The sequence below is a fragment of the Peromyscus maniculatus genome, chromosome 4 (assembly GCF_049852395.1).
Source record: "Peromyscus maniculatus bairdii isolate BWxNUB_F1_BW_parent chromosome 4, HU_Pman_BW_mat_3.1, whole genome shotgun sequence".
NCBI classification, from domain to species: Eukaryota; Metazoa; Chordata; class Mammalia; order Rodentia; family Cricetidae; genus Peromyscus; species Peromyscus maniculatus.
Genome location: NC_134855.1, coordinates 107,352,934 through 107,370,912, shown reverse-complemented (window position 1 = coordinate 107,370,912; position 17,979 = coordinate 107,352,934). Strand labels below are relative to the sequence as shown.

The 17,979-nt window shown below is 42.2% G+C and overlaps 1 pseudogene and 1 gene segment (V, D, J or C); both read left to right on the top strand.

Moving 5' to 3' along the window:
• The first annotated feature begins 5,650 nt into the window (after positions 1 to 5,650).
• On the top strand, positions 5,651 to 7,148 carry LOC102903104 (heterogeneous nuclear ribonucleoprotein A3 pseudogene; annotated as a pseudogene).
• Positions 7,149 to 12,696: 5,548 nt separating this feature from the next.
• The window catches only part of LOC102910285 (Ig mu chain C region secreted form-like), a 32,614-nt gene continuing 27,331 nt past the window's right edge, over positions 12,697 to 17,979 (top strand). Inside the window, 3 exon segments of the C gene segment in view lie at positions 12,697 to 12,848; positions 13,394 to 13,587; positions 17,379 to 17,690. Of these exon segments, the coding sequence occupies positions 13,518 to 13,587; positions 17,379 to 17,690 (382 nt within the window).

The window sequence follows — 17,979 nt, the reverse complement described above, 5'->3', positions numbered from 1 at the left end:
GATTTAAGGATATGTTACTTTGGAAAAGAGGTTCTGCTTTTGTTTCCACAGAAAGCCAGAGGCTGTGTATTTGTTCCAGATTAAGATACATCAGGTTTCACCAGCCAAGACCCCCTGAAAGGCCTCCGGTGACACCATGGCCCAGATGATCCAACATCCAGAGCGGTTTCAAGGCAACTGGTTCACACAATACAGCCTCAAGGACTACCCCATAGGCTTAAAATTTCCTTTGCGTCCCCATAAGATACAGCGCCCCCCTCCAGCAGGAAGTAGTAAGAGATGCTACACCCAAATTCCCAAATATACCAAGCTGGCTTTAGAGGTGGAATTGGCTCACTCCCCCTCTAAACTCAGACATATTGCTTTAAAAAAAATGGTTAAGAGATTCTTGTGTCCCAAATCAGAAGAGCCCTCTGGTGTGGGACAGAGAAAAACCAATATTTTTATTTAAAATAGGTTGATTATAAAAGTGATCTCTTTCTAAAAAAGAAAAAGGGGATATGATTAGATATATAGGAGGATATGGAGATGATAAGATAAAAGGGTAGATTAATGAACCTACTTTTAAAGAACAACTTGTTTAAAATGTTTTACATTGGTATAAATTTTAGTTTATTGATACAAACTTTAAGTTAATTTTGTTATACTATATATATGTTTCTATTCTTGTTTGAGGTATTATGTTTATGTAACTCATTTAAAATTGTAATGGATAATTAAGAAATAGATTAATAATTAGTCATCTATGATAACCATATTTGTAGCCATGTTATTTAAGTCTTCTAGGTATACATAGATATATTTCAGATAGATAGGTAATCTTCAAACACTTCATAGACCTGGAGAATATGGCATTTAAATAACAGAATTCTGTTGACGCGAGACACAATTGCTCCTGGCTGCACCAATTTGACCCCGAGAGAATGTTGGGCTTCTAAGACATTTCCATTTGGAAGTTTGTCTTCTTGGCACAAAATGGCCTACTGGACAAAGAACTGTCCTTGCCTTGACGGCTGACAGTACAAATGCAATGCTGTCCTTCCTGGACAAGCGGGACACAAGGAAAGCGACCACTGTACTCTGCCAAGACAGGGTAAGATGGTCTCTCAGAATTCCTGCTTCTGAAAATGGTCTGTCAGATACTCTAGGCCTATAGCCAATTTGAATGCACCAACAATGCTGAGAAACATTAGGTGACTGTCCAGGCTGCCAGCTGTCTTGGTCTACTCTTGCAAGATTCCCGAAAGTTGCTTGCATCCATCTACCATTTCTTAGGGACCATTATGTTCCTTCTCAGGTCTTTGATGTGGTTGAAAACTAGATAGTTGTAATTTCCTCAGTTATGATAAAAGATAAGTTAGCTATAAAACCTTAAACTCACAAATATAAGATAGATAAGACATCTTCTTTAATATTGTAACTATAATTCTTGCTCGGTAATTGTTTTGTTATATGTAATTTTACCATGTTAAAGTTAAAACCTTCCTTTTTAAAAAAAAGAAGAAAGGGGAAGTGCTGTGGATATTGCTCTATATCTAAATAAAACACTGATGGCCAGTTGCCAGGCAGGAAGTAGGTGGGACAAGGAGAGAGGAGAATTCTGGGAAGCGGAAGGCTGAGGGGAGGGACACTGCAGCCACCGCCATGACCAGCAGCATGTGAAGATGCCGGGAAGTTACCAGCCACGTGGCAAGGTATAGATTTATAGAAATGGGTTAATTTAAGATAAAAGAACAGTTAGCAGGAAGCCTGCCACGGCCATACAGTTTATAAGTGATATAAGAGTCTGAGTGATTATTTTATAAGTGGATTGTGGGACTGCGGGGTTTGGGGAACCTGGAGAGAAGCCCTCCAGCAACAGGTCCTAGCTGAATCAGGAACTGAGTAGAAGAAGAAGGAAAGAGATACCTTGATAAATGAAGACACCATGGGAATAGGAAGAAGCAGAATGCTAGGGAGGCCCCCAGGAATCCACAAAGATGACTCCGCTATAGACTACTGGCAATGGTCAAGAGAGTGCTTGAGCTGCCCTACTCTGGTGATCAGATAGCCGAACACCCTAACTGTCATGAGAGAACTCTCATCCAGTGACTGATGGAAGCAGATGCAGAGATCCATGGCCAAGCTCCAGGCGTCCAATTGACAAGAGAGAGGAGGGATTATATAAGCAAGAGATGTCGAGAACATGATTGGAAAAAGTACAGAGACAACTAGCCAAACTAGTGGAAATACATGAACTGTGGACCAATAGCTGAGAAGCCCCATTGGAACTGGACTAAGCCCTCTGGATAAATGAGACAGTTGTTTAGCTTGAACTGTTTAGGAGGCCCCCAGGCAGTGGGACCAAGACTTGTCTTTGGTGCATGAGCTGGCTTTTTGGAAACTAATGCCTATGCTGAGACACTTTGCTCAGCCTTAGTGCAGGGAGGAGGGTATTGTACCTGCCTCAACTGAATGTACCAGGCTCTGTTGACTCTCCATGGGAGACCTTGCCTTGGAGGAGTTGGCAATGGGGGGTGGGTTGTGGGGAAGGCTGGGGGTGTGAGGAAGGAGGACAGGGGAATCCCTGGTTGATATGTAGAACAAATAGAAAAATCTCGCCGGGCGGTGGTGGCGCACACCTTTAATCCCAGCACTCGGGAGGCAGAGGCAGGCGGATCTCTGTGAGTTCAAGGCCAGCCTGAGTGCAAAGCTACACAGAGAAACCCTGTCTCAAAGAAACCAAAAAGAGAGAGAGAGAGAGAGAGAGAGAGAGAGAGAGAGAGAGAGAGAGAGAGAGAAAGAAAGAAAAATCTCTTAATTAAAAAAAAAAGAAAGAATTCTTAAAGGTAATCATCCCACAAACCTTCAAATATTCTTGGGTCCTAATTTGGTCGACAAGTAGAAATAAGAAAAATATCCCCCTAGTGGGATGTCCAGATCTGGGCAACAAACTCCAAAATAATGCTTTTTCACAGGAAGCAAGTTGTATCATTTCTTGAAACATTTTTTAAATTTTATTACTATTTTGATATTTGTATACAGGACTACTGCAATTATGTTATTTCCACTCCACACTTCCCCCAAACAGTGCCCATGACCCCCTTTCCCTCTCAACTTCACAATCTCTTTACTATTGTCATATATGTATGTGTGTATACTCACATACATATGACCTGTTAATAATTCATACTAGGTTTTTTCTTTTCTGTCTTATTTTCCTCCTGCACCTGCATTTAGTATATCTGACCCCCCACTGAAGGATGAACCCATGGCAGCATCACATTGACAGTTCCAGACAGCACAGATCTACCGGGGTGGTTTCCTCTCTTACACTCAGGCTCCTTCTATTTGGTTCTAGCACATCTTTGGAGCTGCACCTTCACAGCTTTCCCAGATCCCTTTCCTCAGAGCCCTGACTCCTGTGCACATCTACTACACACCTGTTCTGTGTGGTTGGTGCCCTCAGAGCACTCACTACAGAGTGTCACCTACAGAGCACTAACTGAACATCACCCACAGAGCACTTCCTGCACAGCAGTGTTCCCACTGCCTCCTGTCTCACACTTGGGAGCTGGAAGGCAGCAGACAGAGGAAGACATGAGTGACAGTCAGAGCACTAGGCTTACAAGGCAGCTGTCACATCACAAACGAACTGTGACGTTTCTGTGTTTCTCTTCTTTGTCACCTGAGAATACAGACCTTAGGTTTGTCACAGAACACTTCTCAAATCCTGTTGGAAGGTGTTTACTTTTCTGGAAATGTCTCATCTGTCTATGCCATTCAGCTCCCTCAATCAAGTACTTAAACTTCAGTGATGTCTGAGAGCCCAGGCCTGTGACTTTATCAAGTATGTCCCTCTCTGCATGTCCCCTCCCCAGCTCTTGGAGCTTATGTGTGAACTTTGCAGTTGAATGGACCAGTGTCCTACCACAGGGTCAGTGTGGCCAGAGCCTCTCTGTGTGACCCCAGGCAAACTTCCATTTTTAATTTGTTTCATCGATCAATGAGAGATACAAGCTTTCCTTCCTTGGCTCCTGGGTGGCATCTGAACACTGGGACACAGTTGAGTTTCTACAGTGATTACTCTAAGATTACATGGTGCCTGTCCCAGAGCTGGGCTGAAAGCAAGACAATATCAAAATCAGAGATGGAGAGGCAGCTTTCTTTGTTGTTATGGGTATATAGTTTTTTTTTTTTTTTTTGTAAGTTGATCTTGTATTCTATCTTTTTTTTTTTTTTTTTTTTTGGTTTTTCAAGACAGGGTTTCTCTGTGTAGTTTTGCTCCTTTCCTTTAGCTCACTTGGTAGCCCAGGCTGGCCTCGAACTCACAGCGATTCGCCTGGCTCTGCCTCCCTAGTGCTGGGATTAAGGGCGTGCGCCACCACCGCCTGGCGTATTCTATCATTTTGCTGAAATTGCTGACAATTTCTAGAAGCTTCCTGATGGAACTTTGGAATCGGTTATGTATAGATGTATAAATCATATAAATGGACTTCAAGACAAAACTTGTATGCTCATTCCAATATGTACAGAAACAGCCAAAATTAAGTATGCCCTTTTATTAGTCATATAAAGACTTCATCATTACATATCTTATGCAAATAGGGGTAGTCCAACTGCTTTCCTGACTCGAGCCCCACTCTATTTGTGCCCCCTCTTTATTACTCTCGCTAGTGCCCCAAGCACACTATTGCAAGAGTGGGGAGAGTGACCAGCCTTGTCACTCCTGATTGTAACAGGATGGCTTCACGTTCTTCTCCATTTAAGATGATGTTGGCTGTGGGTTTGTCACATGGGGCCTTTATTTTTGTTGATGTGAGTCTGCTGATGTCCTTCTACAACTTATATTATGAACACTTAGTGAATTTTTGTCAAAGACCTTTTTGGCATCTATAGAAATGAGCATATGATTTTTGTCTTGACATCCATATGATCTATTAAATGAACTGAATTACTTATCAATCCTTGCATCTCCAGGAGAAAGTCAACTTGATAATGGTGGGTGGTTTTTTAATTGCATACCCATATTCAGTTAGCAATTAGTTTTTTGAGGATTTTTGCATCTATGTTCACCATGCATATTAACCTATAGTTTTCTTTATTATTGTATCTTTGCCTGATTTGTATACAGTGTAACATTGGCTTTGTGGAAAGAGATTGGAAATGTTACTTCCCTTTCTATTTTTAAAAAATAATTGAGGAAGTTTTGTGGTAGATCTTTGACAGTTTGGTACAATTCTGTTGTGAATCTGTCTTGGCCTGGATTGTTCTGTTTTGGTCAGTTTTTTTATTGTTAGTTCTGCTTCCATCTCCTTATTTTTTATGGTTCTATTTAAGCTGTTGGTCTCTTCTTGGTTTAACTTTGGTGGTCTGAGAGAATACAAAATTCTGTCTACTTATTTTCTGACATAATGGAGTATAAATTTTAAAGTTATTCCTTTACAATCTTTTTAATCTTTTTGGTGTCTATTAAAATGTTTTCCTGTTCATATATGGTTCTTTTGAGTTATCTCCACTCTTTCAGTTAATTGGTTTATGGGTCTGTCAATCTTTATCTTCTCAAAGAACTACCTCTCAGAAATGTTGATTCTTTGTACTGTTTAATTTATTTCTTCCTTTATATCTAAAATTTTAAAGTAAACTTTATTATAAAAAACTTACGCCCATATTGAACTCAAGTTGGAAGAGGCAAGTCCGGTCTCAAAATGGAGGGCCATGATCCAAAGGAACCAGAACAGTTGAGGAAGCTGTCTATTGGTCGTCTGAGCTTTGAAACCACAGATGATAGCTTAAGAGAACATTTTGAGAAATGGGGCACACTTACAGACTGTGTGGTAATGAGAGATCCCCAAACAAAACGTTCCAGGGGCTTTGGTTTTGTGACCTACTCTTGTGTTGAAGAGGTGGATGCTGCAATGTGTGCTTGGCCACACAAGGTTGATGGGCGTGTGGTGGAACCAAAGAGAGCTGTTTCTAGAGAGGATTCTGTAAAGCCTGGTGCCCATTTAACCGTGAAGAAAATTTTTGTTGGTGGTATTAAAGAAGATACAGAAGAATATAATCTGAGAGACTACTTTGAAAAGTATGGCAAAATTGAAACCATAGAAGTTATGAAAGACAGGCAGAGTGGAAAAAAGAGAGGATTTGCTTTTGTAACTTTTGATGATCATGACACAGTTGATAAAACTGTTGTTCAGAAATACCACACTATTAATGGGCATAATTGTGAAGTGAAAAAGGCCCTTTCTAAACAAGAGATGCAGTCTGCTGGATCACAGAGAGGTTGTGGAGGTGGATCTGGAAACTTTATGGGTCGTGGAGGAAACTTTGGAGGTGATGGAGGTAATTTTGGTCGTGGTGGAAACTTTGGTGGAAGAGGAGGCTATGGTGGTGGAGGTGGTGGCAGCAGAGATAGTTATGGAGGTGGTGATGGTGGATATAATGGATTTGGAGGTGATGGTGGCAACTATGGTGGTGGTCCTGGTTACAGTAGAAGAGGAGGCTATGGTGGTTGTGGACCAGGATATGGAAACCAAGGTGGTGGATATGGTGGTGGTGGAGGAGGATACGATGGTTACAATGAAGGAGGAAGTTTTGGTGGAGGTAACTATGGTGGTGGTAGGAACTATAATGACTTTGGAAATTATAGTGGACAACAGCAATCAAATTATGGGCCCATGAAAGGGGGAAGTTTTGGTGGAAGAAGCTCAGGCAGTCCCTATGGTGGTGGCTATGGATCTGGTGGTAGAAGTGGTGGATATGGTAGCAGAAGGTTTAAAAAAAAAACCAGCAGAAAAGGGCTCCAGTTCTTAGCAGGAGAGAGAGCGAGGAGTTGTCAGGAAAGCTGCAGGTTACTTTGAGACAGTCGTCCTAAATGCATTAGAGGAACTGTAAAAATATGCCACAGAAGGAACAATGATCCATAGTCAGAAAAGTTACTGCAGCTTAAACAGGAAACCCTTCTTGTTCAGGACTGTCATAGCCACAGTTTGCAAAAAGTGCAGCTATTGATTCATGCAATGTAGTGTCAATCAGATGTACATTCCTGAGGTCTTTATCTGTTGTAGCTTTTTCTTTTTCTTTTTCTTTTCATTACATCAGGTATATTGCCCTGTAAGTTGTGGTAGTGGTACCAGGAATAAAAAATTAAGGAATTTTTAACTTTTCAGTATTTGTGTAGTTCAGTTTTTCTACATTTTAGTACAGAAACTTTAATAAAAATGAAGTTTTGAAGGTGTTTCCTTGTGAGTTAACAAGTAAAGAAGATCATTGTTAATTACTATTTTGTATGAATTTTGCTAAAGTTAATTGTAAAGAAACACCTACTGACTTGCAATTTAAGGGGAATCTATTCTCCCCATTTCCAAAACCATGATGAATGGGCGCTGATATGTGGAGAGAATAGATATCTGTATGTTTGCAATGTGTGTTTTAGAAAATTAGGATTGGGTAATAAAAATTAGCATATTTGTGAATTTAATAGCATTAAGATAACTTTCAAATGAAAAAGATCTCAAAAGTTAAAAAAAAACCTTACAAAAACACACACACACACACCAAAGTTAACCAGACCCAACCTCTAGACAGCTCAATGAACTTTTCTATAGTTAGACTATTCAATTGGAATGAAAGTTGTATACCTTCAGTGGACTTAACACTTTCACTACTGAATATATTTCATACACTTATTTACCATCAAAATAAAAATATCCATGACAGCAGTGGATGTAAAACAATTAACTTTATGTCCTGTTTCATAACTCATCTCCACCACCTGCATTCATTCCTTCCTCTTCCTTATATTTAGCCTTTCTGTTCTCTTTTCTACTTTGTTTACATATATTCATATATTGTTGTTAGATTCCACATATGAGAGAGATATACAGTTTTTTCTATCTGAGATTTTTGATCTCACTTACGATTATACATGAGAAGTCCACTCATTTTCCTTCAAATTTATGAATACATTTTTCTTCAAAGCTGAATAGTGCATTCATATAGGTTGTGTGTGTGGGAGTGAGTGTGTGTCTGTGTGTGTGTATCCCAATTTTCATTATCCATTCACTATTGATGTACAACTAGGTTGATTCCCATTCTTTGCTATAGTGAATAAACCAGCAATAACCCATGGGTGCAAAAAACTCTTTCGGAGGGTGTGATGTTGTCTGGTATATACCCAAAAGTGAAATACCTAGGTCATTCAGTAGTTCTATTTGTAATTTTTTTTTGAGAAATCTCAAAACTAATTTCCTCAATGGCTGCATAAATTTGTATCTCAGCCAACAGTGACTAGGGTCCTTTCTCTCCACATCCCCTCCAACATTTTTGTCAGATTTGTTGATGACAGCCACTATCACTGGAGTGAGGTGGTATCTCCAAGTAATTTTAATTTACATTTTACTAATGGCTAAAAATAGTAACACTTCAATAAATAGTTATTGGCCATTTGTGTCTCTTTTGTTGAAAACTTTCTACTTAGTTCTTTTGCCCATTTGTTGATTGGCAGTTTTGTTTCCTTGGTATTTAAATTATGCAGTTCTTTATAAATTCTGGATCTTTGTCCAGAGTCTGAAGTGTAGCTGGTAAAGATTTTATTCCACTCTTTGGGCTGTTTGCCTGCTGACTGTTGCCTTTGCTGAAGAAAACCTTTATGTTCATGCAGTCCCAACTGTTGAGACTTGGGGTTGGTTCTTGTGTGGTGAGCGGTCTACTCAACAAGTTCTTGTCTCTCCAGGATCTCCAATATGTTTTCTTCTGGAAATTTCAGTCCCAGGTTTTAATTTAAGGTGTTTCATGTATTTTGATTTGATCTTTCTACAAGATAAAAGATAAGAGTCTAATTCTTCTACAGGTAGAAATCAAGTTTTGCCAGCATCATTTATTGAATAGACTACCTTTTTCCGATGTACAATTTTGCTTCCTTTGTCAAAAATTAAGTAGGCATAGCTTTTACTTTTTATTCCCGGGCCTTCTATTCCTCTCTATTGATCTCTCTTTTATTTTTATGCCAGTACTGGACTGCCTTTATCACTATAGATATGTACTATAGTCTGAGGTCAGAAATTATAATGTACTCAGTGATGTTTTTACTCTTTATTTGTTGTTTTCCTTATTTTTCCACAAATTGTAGAAGGTTTTATATACAGAATCACCAAACCTGTCCCTCTTAATTGGTGAATTAAGTTAATCAAATGCATTAGTCTCCTTAAGTTTGTAAATATGTTCACAACAAGGGCATTTAGAAAGAAAGAAAGAAAGAAAGAAAGAAAGAAAGAAAGAAAGAAAGAAAGAAAGAAAGAAAGAAAGAAAGAAAGAAAGAAAGAAAGAAAGAAAAAGAAAGATCGACAGATGGATGGATGGATGGATGGAGGATGGATGAATGGATGAATGGATGGATAGATATATGATACACACACACACACACACACACACACACACACACACACATTCTATCTACCAACAGAAGGTTCAAGAATCCAGTAATTGTTCAGTCCATGAGGCTAGATGCCTCAGCTGGTCTTCATTATGTGCTGGAATTCTGAAGACGTAGGCTACAAACAAGTGAAGGAATGGACTTGCCAGTTGATAAGTTTTAGGCTTCCTGTAGGCCTCTCTGATGACACAGCAAACTGAATCAGACCAAGTTGGAAAGCCCAGGTTTAATGGGTAAAGAAGCACTCCTGGGCGATTCCCCGGCCTACAGAGAGGAGACAGGGACACGAGACGGGAAGAACCATGTGTCTGTTTTATGCAATGACACTTATATGCCCCGTGGAAGTGGTCTTGAGCCTCTCTGGGGGAGGAGTTCTGTTTGGCAGCTTTGAAATGGAGGGTTTGGGGAGGAGCTGTGTTTGGCAGGCCCTTGAAGGGGCAGGTTTAGGGAAAGAGATGGAGAGAGGAGTTGAGGTGGATCTTGTGGTGGTATTATGTTCCCCAAAATATTGTTTGCCCTAATAAACTTACCTGGGGTCAGAGACAGAACAGCCACAATATTAAACATAAAGGTTAGGCAGTGGCAGCACACGCCTTTAATCCTAGCATTCCAGAGGCAGAAATCCATCTGTTCAAGGATACAGCCAAGCATGGTGACTCTCACCTTTAATCCCAGAATGTGAGCCTTTAATCCCAGGGAGTGATGGTAGAAAGCAGAAAGGTATATAAGGCTTGAGAACCAGAAACTAGAAGCATTTGCCTGGTTAAGCATTTTGGCTGGGCAAGCTTTCAGGCTTCTAGCAGCAGTTCAGCTGTGATTCATTCTGGATGAGGACTCAGAGGCTTCCAGTCTGAGGAAACAAGATAAGATGAGAAGTTGGCCAGGTGAGGATAGCTGTGGCTTGTTCTGTCTCTCTGATCTTCCAGTGTTCACCCCAATAACTGGCCTCAGGTTTGATTTAATTAATAAGACCTTTTAAGATTCCTGCTACAGGATCTTCCACAGGAATTGTTCCAAACATTCCAGACTCTGGGGTCTAGGGATACCAAGGTGCTAGGGGTTGTGGTGGAGCTCCCACCCAGACACTAGTGAGGGCAAGGAGGCAAAGAGAGCAAGCTTCCTCCTTTCACATCTTCACAGAGGTTGCCAGCAGCAGGTGTGGCCAAGAGCAAAGGTGGATCGTCCCACATCAAAAGATCTGGATTAAAAGATGGTCTTCCCACTTCCAATTCCTAAATTAAGGAAAACCCCTCACAGGTGAATTCAGTCACTTGGGTTTTAATAAATTCCAGGTGTATTCATGTTGACAACCAAGAATAACCAACACAAGTCCACCTCTTGTCAAGTTGACATACAATCTATCTCCTTATGTCATGCTTAATTTCTAGCCGGGCGGTGGTGGCGCACGCCTTTAATCCCAGCACTCGGGAGGCAGAGCCAGGCGGATCTCTGTGAGTTCGAGGCCAGCCTGGGCTACCAAGTGAGCTCCAGGAAAGGCGCAAAGCTACGCAGAGAAACCCTGTCTCGAAAAACCAAAAAAAAAAAAAAAAAAAATTTCTAAATGATAACAATCATCAGATAATAATTATGACTAATTTGGTTTAACTATCCCATGTACAATAAAATAAACATTATACATTTTACAGGGTCATAATTATGTCTAATATAACTATCCCTGGTACAATCACAAACACTATAAATTTTAGAATAGGGGAAATGTCTCTTGAGAGACATTCTTTTAGTATCTCAAACTTAAACAAGAGAATCACTATATTCTCTTAATTGATGTTACATTACATGATAAAGAAATTGAAGGAAAACACAAATAACTGTACAAATAGATTCCTAGCAAAATATGGCAGAAACACTCATGTCAATTATAATCTTCAAGTCTGCATCTGATCAAGTGGTCTTAGCATGTATTTATAATTACCTTCCTCTACTACCCATTCTGCATTTCCTCCATCCTCAGCAAGCACCTCAGCCAGTCTTGGCTCTTTTCCTGGAGAAGTGACCCACACCTTCATCCCTAAAGGGTCTGTGTCCTTTGTCATCCTGCCTGGATTAGGTTATCTGACTCAGCTCAACTGCTCCAACCTTGGAGTCCATGCTGAATCTTTGCTTCTGGGACCTCTTGTGGGGAGCCAGTACCCCAGAATGTGTTCTTCCTGTACACAGGCTTCTCCACCTCCCTCCCCCTCACTCCCCATCACTCTGCCCCCAGGAAGCAAGCTGTTCTCTTTCCATTTTATTTCCCCACTAGGTTGCCTCTTCTCACTTCCTCCTTTCTCCCCTTGATCAACAGGGCAGGAAGATCTAGTCCAGTAAACCTGTACCAGAAGAGAGAGGACCCACTTCTTCCTCCTGGGAGCACCTGGGTCTCTGGGAGTTCTCTTTCTTGGAGTGCCCTGCTTAGTTGAGTGATGGTAGTTGGAAGAAAGGGAGAAACTTCCATAAAGGTTTCCTTCTAAGGCTGATAATTCCACTCAGTCCCCTCTCACATTAGCTGAGTGGACACTATGGGGAGGGGGATGCGGTATGAGAGGGGACAGAAGCTGGGCCTGCTTCATCATCACTTCTGAGGACACAGTTGACACCAAGGGTCTCCTTATTGTTATGGTATTTTTTCTATGCACCCAGGATATGCATGCAGCGTCTTTCATCTCAAATTACTTGTCATAGGGGAAGAAGATAAAATCAGTTAAGGTTGGCATTGTATCTCGGTAATAGCATAATTACTTGTTTGTTTGGGTTTTTTTTTTATTTTATTTATTTTATTTTACAATACCATTCAGTTCTACATATCAGCCACGGGTTCCCCTATTCTCCCCCCTCCCACTCCCTCCCCTTGCCCCCAACCCCCATTCCCACCTCCCCCAGGGCAAATCCTCCCCCGAGGACTGCGCTCAACCTGGTAGACTCAGTCCAGGCAGGTCCAGTTCCTTTCTCCCAGACTGAATCAAGTGTCCCTGCATAAGCTCCAGGTTTCAAACAGCCAACTCATGCAATGAGCACAGGACTTGGTCCCACTGCCTAGTTGCCTCCCAAACTGATCAAGCCAATCAACTGTCACACCTATTCAGAGGGCCTGATCCAGCTGGGGGCCCCTCAGCCTTTGGTTCATAGTTCATGTGTTTCCATTCATTTGGCTATTTTTTTTCAATAATTGAGTAAAACCGAAATTTATTATAAGCCACAGTCGTCCTAGGGACCTCCATGCTATATATATAGCTCTATGGTTCAATGGGTTGTGGTCTGATTGTTCTTTATTTTATATCTAGAATCCACTTATGAGCATAATTGCTTAATATGCATAAAATCATTATATCAGTTCCTACTACGACAAACAAAGCAAACCAAAGTCATCACACAACAAACAGACCATCTGTCCAAGTGACCAACTGAGAAGTCAAACGCAGCAGAGGAAGGGATGGTGAGAAACCCAGGGGAGGGCTTTTCCCTGTCAGTCAGAGAAACAGGCTGCTGTGCTTGGGTTCATTTTTCTGTAGCTTGATGAATATTATATGATTCTGAGCAACAGGAAATGCCCAGGCGACATTTGGAGCCCAGTTGAGTGGAGACCAAGGGTTGGGTTTTAAAGTACGTGTTCTATCTTCCTTGTGTCTGGTTGTACTCACAAGGTTCACTGGACCTGCCTTTCTGGGACTCAGCATCCATTCTGCATTTCCAGAAGTTGTCCTAGGGCTGTAGTAGAGTAGACTCTGAGTGGCAGTAATGTCTGTTGAACGTGTTGGTCCCTCCAGGAAGGGGGAGTCTAAGGCTCAGTGCATTAGAGACCAGCCCTGTGGCTAGAAGCTGGGGGTGAGTTAAGTTCCTCCCTAGTCTGGCTTTTGGGGTTCCAGAAAATCAGCACCCAGGCAACATGGTAAACTTTCTGTGGCTGTGGTCTTGTGGGGATGGAGAGAGACCTGAGCCACAATGACCACTTCCCTCACTGTGGTTCAAATTTCTGTCCAGGTTCTGCTAAGCGTGAGCAACAAAGACATATAAGACAGCCGAGGTTGGGAAGAGACCAGCCAGAGGCTCCCGGGCTCATGAAGAAAGAGCTTCATCCAGGCTTGTCACCCAGCACATTCTTACCATGGCTTCTACACTTTGGAAGGCTCTGGTCCTGGGGCCTCTTCTGCCAACACTTCTGCTGGCATTTACAGGTGAGTCTTGGCCATGGAGACCCTCAGACCACACAGGGCAGCACTCAGAGGTGGCAAAATCCTGTTCTCGACAGGAGCTGAGTCCCAGGCAACTTTCCTTGGCTGTGGCACCTTTTCCATACAGTAGACGCATTTAGGGAGAGGGAGGTAGTGGGATTTAGGGATCAGAGAAAGAACATGTGACATGGAGGTGGGGGGCTGGGTGCCTGGTGGTAAGGAAGGAGTCTGAATTCTGTGATGTCAGCTCTGGACCTCATGGCTATCAGGTCTAGAAGTATGAAATATATATATATGAAGAGAGAGAGAGAGCTGGGCGGTGGTGGTGGTGCATGCCTTTAATCCCAGCCCTCAGGAGGCAGAGCCAGGTGGATCTCTGTGAGTTTGAGGCCAGCCTGGTCTACAGAGCGAGATCCAGGACAGGCACCAAAACTACACCGAGAAACCCTGTCTCAAAAAAAGAGAAAGGGGGGGGGAAGGAGGGAGGAGAGAAGGACAAGGACAGAGGGATAGTGATAGATAAGGGAGAGAAAGAGTCAGAGAGAGAGGGGGGAAGAGGGGAGAGGGAGAGAGAGACAGAGATAGAGAGACAGAGAGACAGAGACAGAGACAGAGACAGAGACAGAGACAGAGACAGAGACAGAGAGGAATAACACCAAGTAATGAGTCCTGGATCCAATGTCAGGCGAACCTGCTAAACCTTCCTCAGTCACTGACAGACTATGTGACTTGGAGCAAGTTCCTAAAGCTCTCTGAGTCTCTGCTCCCCCAGGAAGCAGAGGCAACAATCCTCTCCTCCAGAGTTGGGTTGTGGGTGAAATGAGCCCCTGTACCTGGCCGTGATTTCTAACCCCTCAGGTGCCACGGAGAAGGCATCAGGCCCAGGACAGCTCTCTACCATGTCTTCCTGTGTCACTGCAGGACTGCTTGTCTTCCTCTTGCCACTTGACTCTGAAAGGAGGGTTCTTGTCGCTGGGACCCTAGAATATAACTCACAGTCTGAGCACAGTAGGGGGGCACACAGCATGACAAGTAAACCACTGTCCCCAGGAGAAGGGCAACCTTTCTTACTCCAGGGCAGAGACCCTATGTTAGGGGTGAGTGCTTTGTCACAGGCCTGGCTGCCTGAGGCTGAATGAAACATCCTCGGATGGAATGTGCTCCCAACTTTCGGTTGTTCTCAGCTCCTCACTATGGGACTAGAGCAAAACTGAGCTTGGTTGAGCACGCATCTGTGGGGTAGGGTGTTGAATCCTTTGGGCACATGCCAAAGAGCGGTAGAGCTGGTCATAGAGCAGATTTATTTTTAGCTTCTTGAGAATTCCCCCACAGGGTTCTTTTCTCCACTGATTTTGAGGAACAGGAACAGTTTGCATTTCCATCACCAGTGACTGAGGGTTTCCCTTTCCCCACGCCTCACCTGCCTTTGTTGTCAGTTCTTTTCCTGATCTTAGCTGTTCTGGTCGTGGTAGGGGGTAATTGTGGGGTCATTTGTCCTCTCTCTAGAGTCGCATGGTGGTGCTTATTTCTTTCTTCTGTTGAAGTCTTGCTCCCAGTGTTCTCCGGGGCTGTTTTCATGGACATGAATTATTTTAGCTTGCTTCATGATGGAGAGGCTTTCTTTCCACTGCAGGTAGATTTTTCTGGGTACAGATGCCAATCTAGATTGGCATTTGTGGTCCTTTAGAAGCTGAAGAGCATTGCTCCAGGCTTTTGAATTTTAAATTCCACTGAGAAATGAGCAGTTAATATGATGGGGTTTCCTTCATACGCGAGTCAGGAATGTTTCTCTTCATGCTTTTTGTGCCCTCTCTTTGTTCAGTATATTTAATGTTTTAACTATAACACACATGGGGAGTTTGGTTTCTGGTCTTGTCTATTTGTTGGACTGTGTGTTCTTGTATCTATGTGGTTGTGCCTTCCCTGAGTTTGGGGATGTTTTCTCTTATGATCTTGTTAAAGATGTGGTCTTAGCCATTGACTTGGATTCTTCTCCTTCATCTGTTTCCATGATTAAAAAATTTGGTTTTTTTATGTTGTTCCATAGTTTCTGAATGTTCCTTTTATATGCTTTAAATTTTTATAATTATTATTTGATTGAGTGTTTTAATTGTTCTACTTTACCTCCAAGACATGATATTTTTTTATCTTCTACTTGATCCATCCTATTTGTAAGGCTTTCCCCGAGTTTTCTAGTTGTGTTATTTATTATTCAATTCTATCTTTGCTACAGTCTGAGTTCTCTTCAATATTTCTATACTGATTTCTGGGTTTTTTCCTCATTTCATTCAGCTACAGATATTTTCTTGTGCATTTATTGTTTTCCTCTTCAAATTCATTGAGATGTGGTTTTGTGTCTTCCTTAAGTTTCATGATTTATTTGATAAAGTTTGTGATTGTTCTTTTAAGTTCTGTGTTCTGGGATTCAACTATGTGATTCACCCTGGAGAGCATTTATGTGGGGCTGGTGGGTTTGGAGAGAGGGGCATACTTTCTTGTCCTTTCATATTTTTACGTGTTTTTGTGATGTATCCTTGGCATGCTGACTTGTTTCTTAGGTTGTGTGTGTCTGTTGTGAGATTCTAGGTTGCATTAGATTGGGTCAGTGCAGGGACTGAATAAATGGAGGCAGGCTGGGAATATCTGGTGTATGATCAGCTCATGTAGAATTAGGGTTGGGAATGTGGAGAGGATGCAGGGTTGGTGTGGGTCGGGGGAACTCAGTATGCAGTGGCTGAATGTGAGGTAAGTATCCAGACACATGCCTGTGAGTGTAGACATTCTACAGGACAGGTGGGGGTCAGAGGATGCCCTAGACAGAAAGGGCATGTGGGGTGTGTTCCTGGAGCTAGTGTTCGGTGTGGCGGGTGTGGGGAACTGAGTCTGCAAAGGTGAGGCACAGGCTGCATATCCAGAACTAAGCCTGTGAGAATGGGCACAGTGCAGGGGTAGATGTGAATCAGAGAAACCCAGGAGTAAAAGACTGCACAAGCTACAGAATTAGGTCTGCACATGTGGATAGCAATGTTGCAGTCTTGTAGTAGACCTGTTTTCTTAAGCCTCCTAAAGTCTTGCTGCCTCAGGCAGCCAAAGAGCATTACAGCTGAGTTATATGGTCGATTTTTTTGGCATGTGCCCAAGCATGTGCACTCTCTCTCCTCAGGCCCATATGACATTACTGTGTCCTCTTCCACAGAGGGATTTTATTCATTCCTCAGTTGTCCTATTTTTGTTTTCTTTTGTTGGTTTTTTGAGACAGGATTTCTCTGTGTAACAGTCCTGGCTATCCTACACTCTCTGTAGACCAGGCCGGCCTTAGACTCACAAAGATCTGCCTGCCTCTGCCTCCTGGGTGCAAGGATTAACTTCATGCACCATGACTATACACAGATTTTTTGTTTTAGCTCAAAATGTCCCTTTTGACCACACTTTTAGAATGGCTCCTCATTTTTCTATCTCTGCACATGTTGAGTTTCCTGAGGATGTTCATTCCCCCATAGTAGTCATATTTTATTTGCTGTTTGCTCATTATGGCCAATTTGCTTTCTCCTCAAAGTCAGGTATCATGGGTAGTATCTTCTCTGTTGAGCATGGGGGCAGGGGACTGCATTTTGACTTGAGTGAGCCATTTCTCTATATCTCTGAAAGAATGACCTCAGGAGAAAGGACAGTTTTCATTATTAATGGGACAGGTCTTTGTAAGGTTCACGTACTGTTGTATATTGGTTTTTCCAATACTGAGAAGGTAGTAACAACTGGATTTTATTTGTTTGTTTGTTTTTTGTTTTTTTAAGCTGGGAAGCCTTTCATCTCTCTAAAGGGCCCAGAACAGAGGACAGCCACTTCAAATTCAGTGACTTTTACCTGCACTGCTGGCCTTTTCAGCTCCAAGAACCTCAGTGTTAACTGGTTTAAGAACAATAATAAACATCCAGCTTCAGCCCCACAAGTGGTGCCTATCAGCAAAGACGTTTACTATGCCACAAGCAAGTCATCAGTGACATTGGCCAAACAAGATATCTTTTCTCAGATCACCTGTGAAGTCATCCATGCAGACCTTGATGAGCCCCTAAAAATGACCATCAATCTTTCTCAAGTGCTCCTAGGTGAGTGATCACTGATATATTGTGGTGGGGCCACACTGGTAGCATGAGGTTTGGCCAAACGCCCCATTTTACAAATGGGGATTAGAAATTGATTACTGCCAGCCTTGAACACATGAATATGGATTAAAAGTACAGGTTACACAGTCGGGCCAGCTGGGCTTTGTTCTTACCTGCATCATTTGGTAGGCTGCCTAATATTGGCCATGTGTCTTAAATATTCTGTGTCTCAGTTTCTCTAAAAATTTGGAATAAAAGCAACACCTATTCTTTAAGTTTCCTCTCACGATTA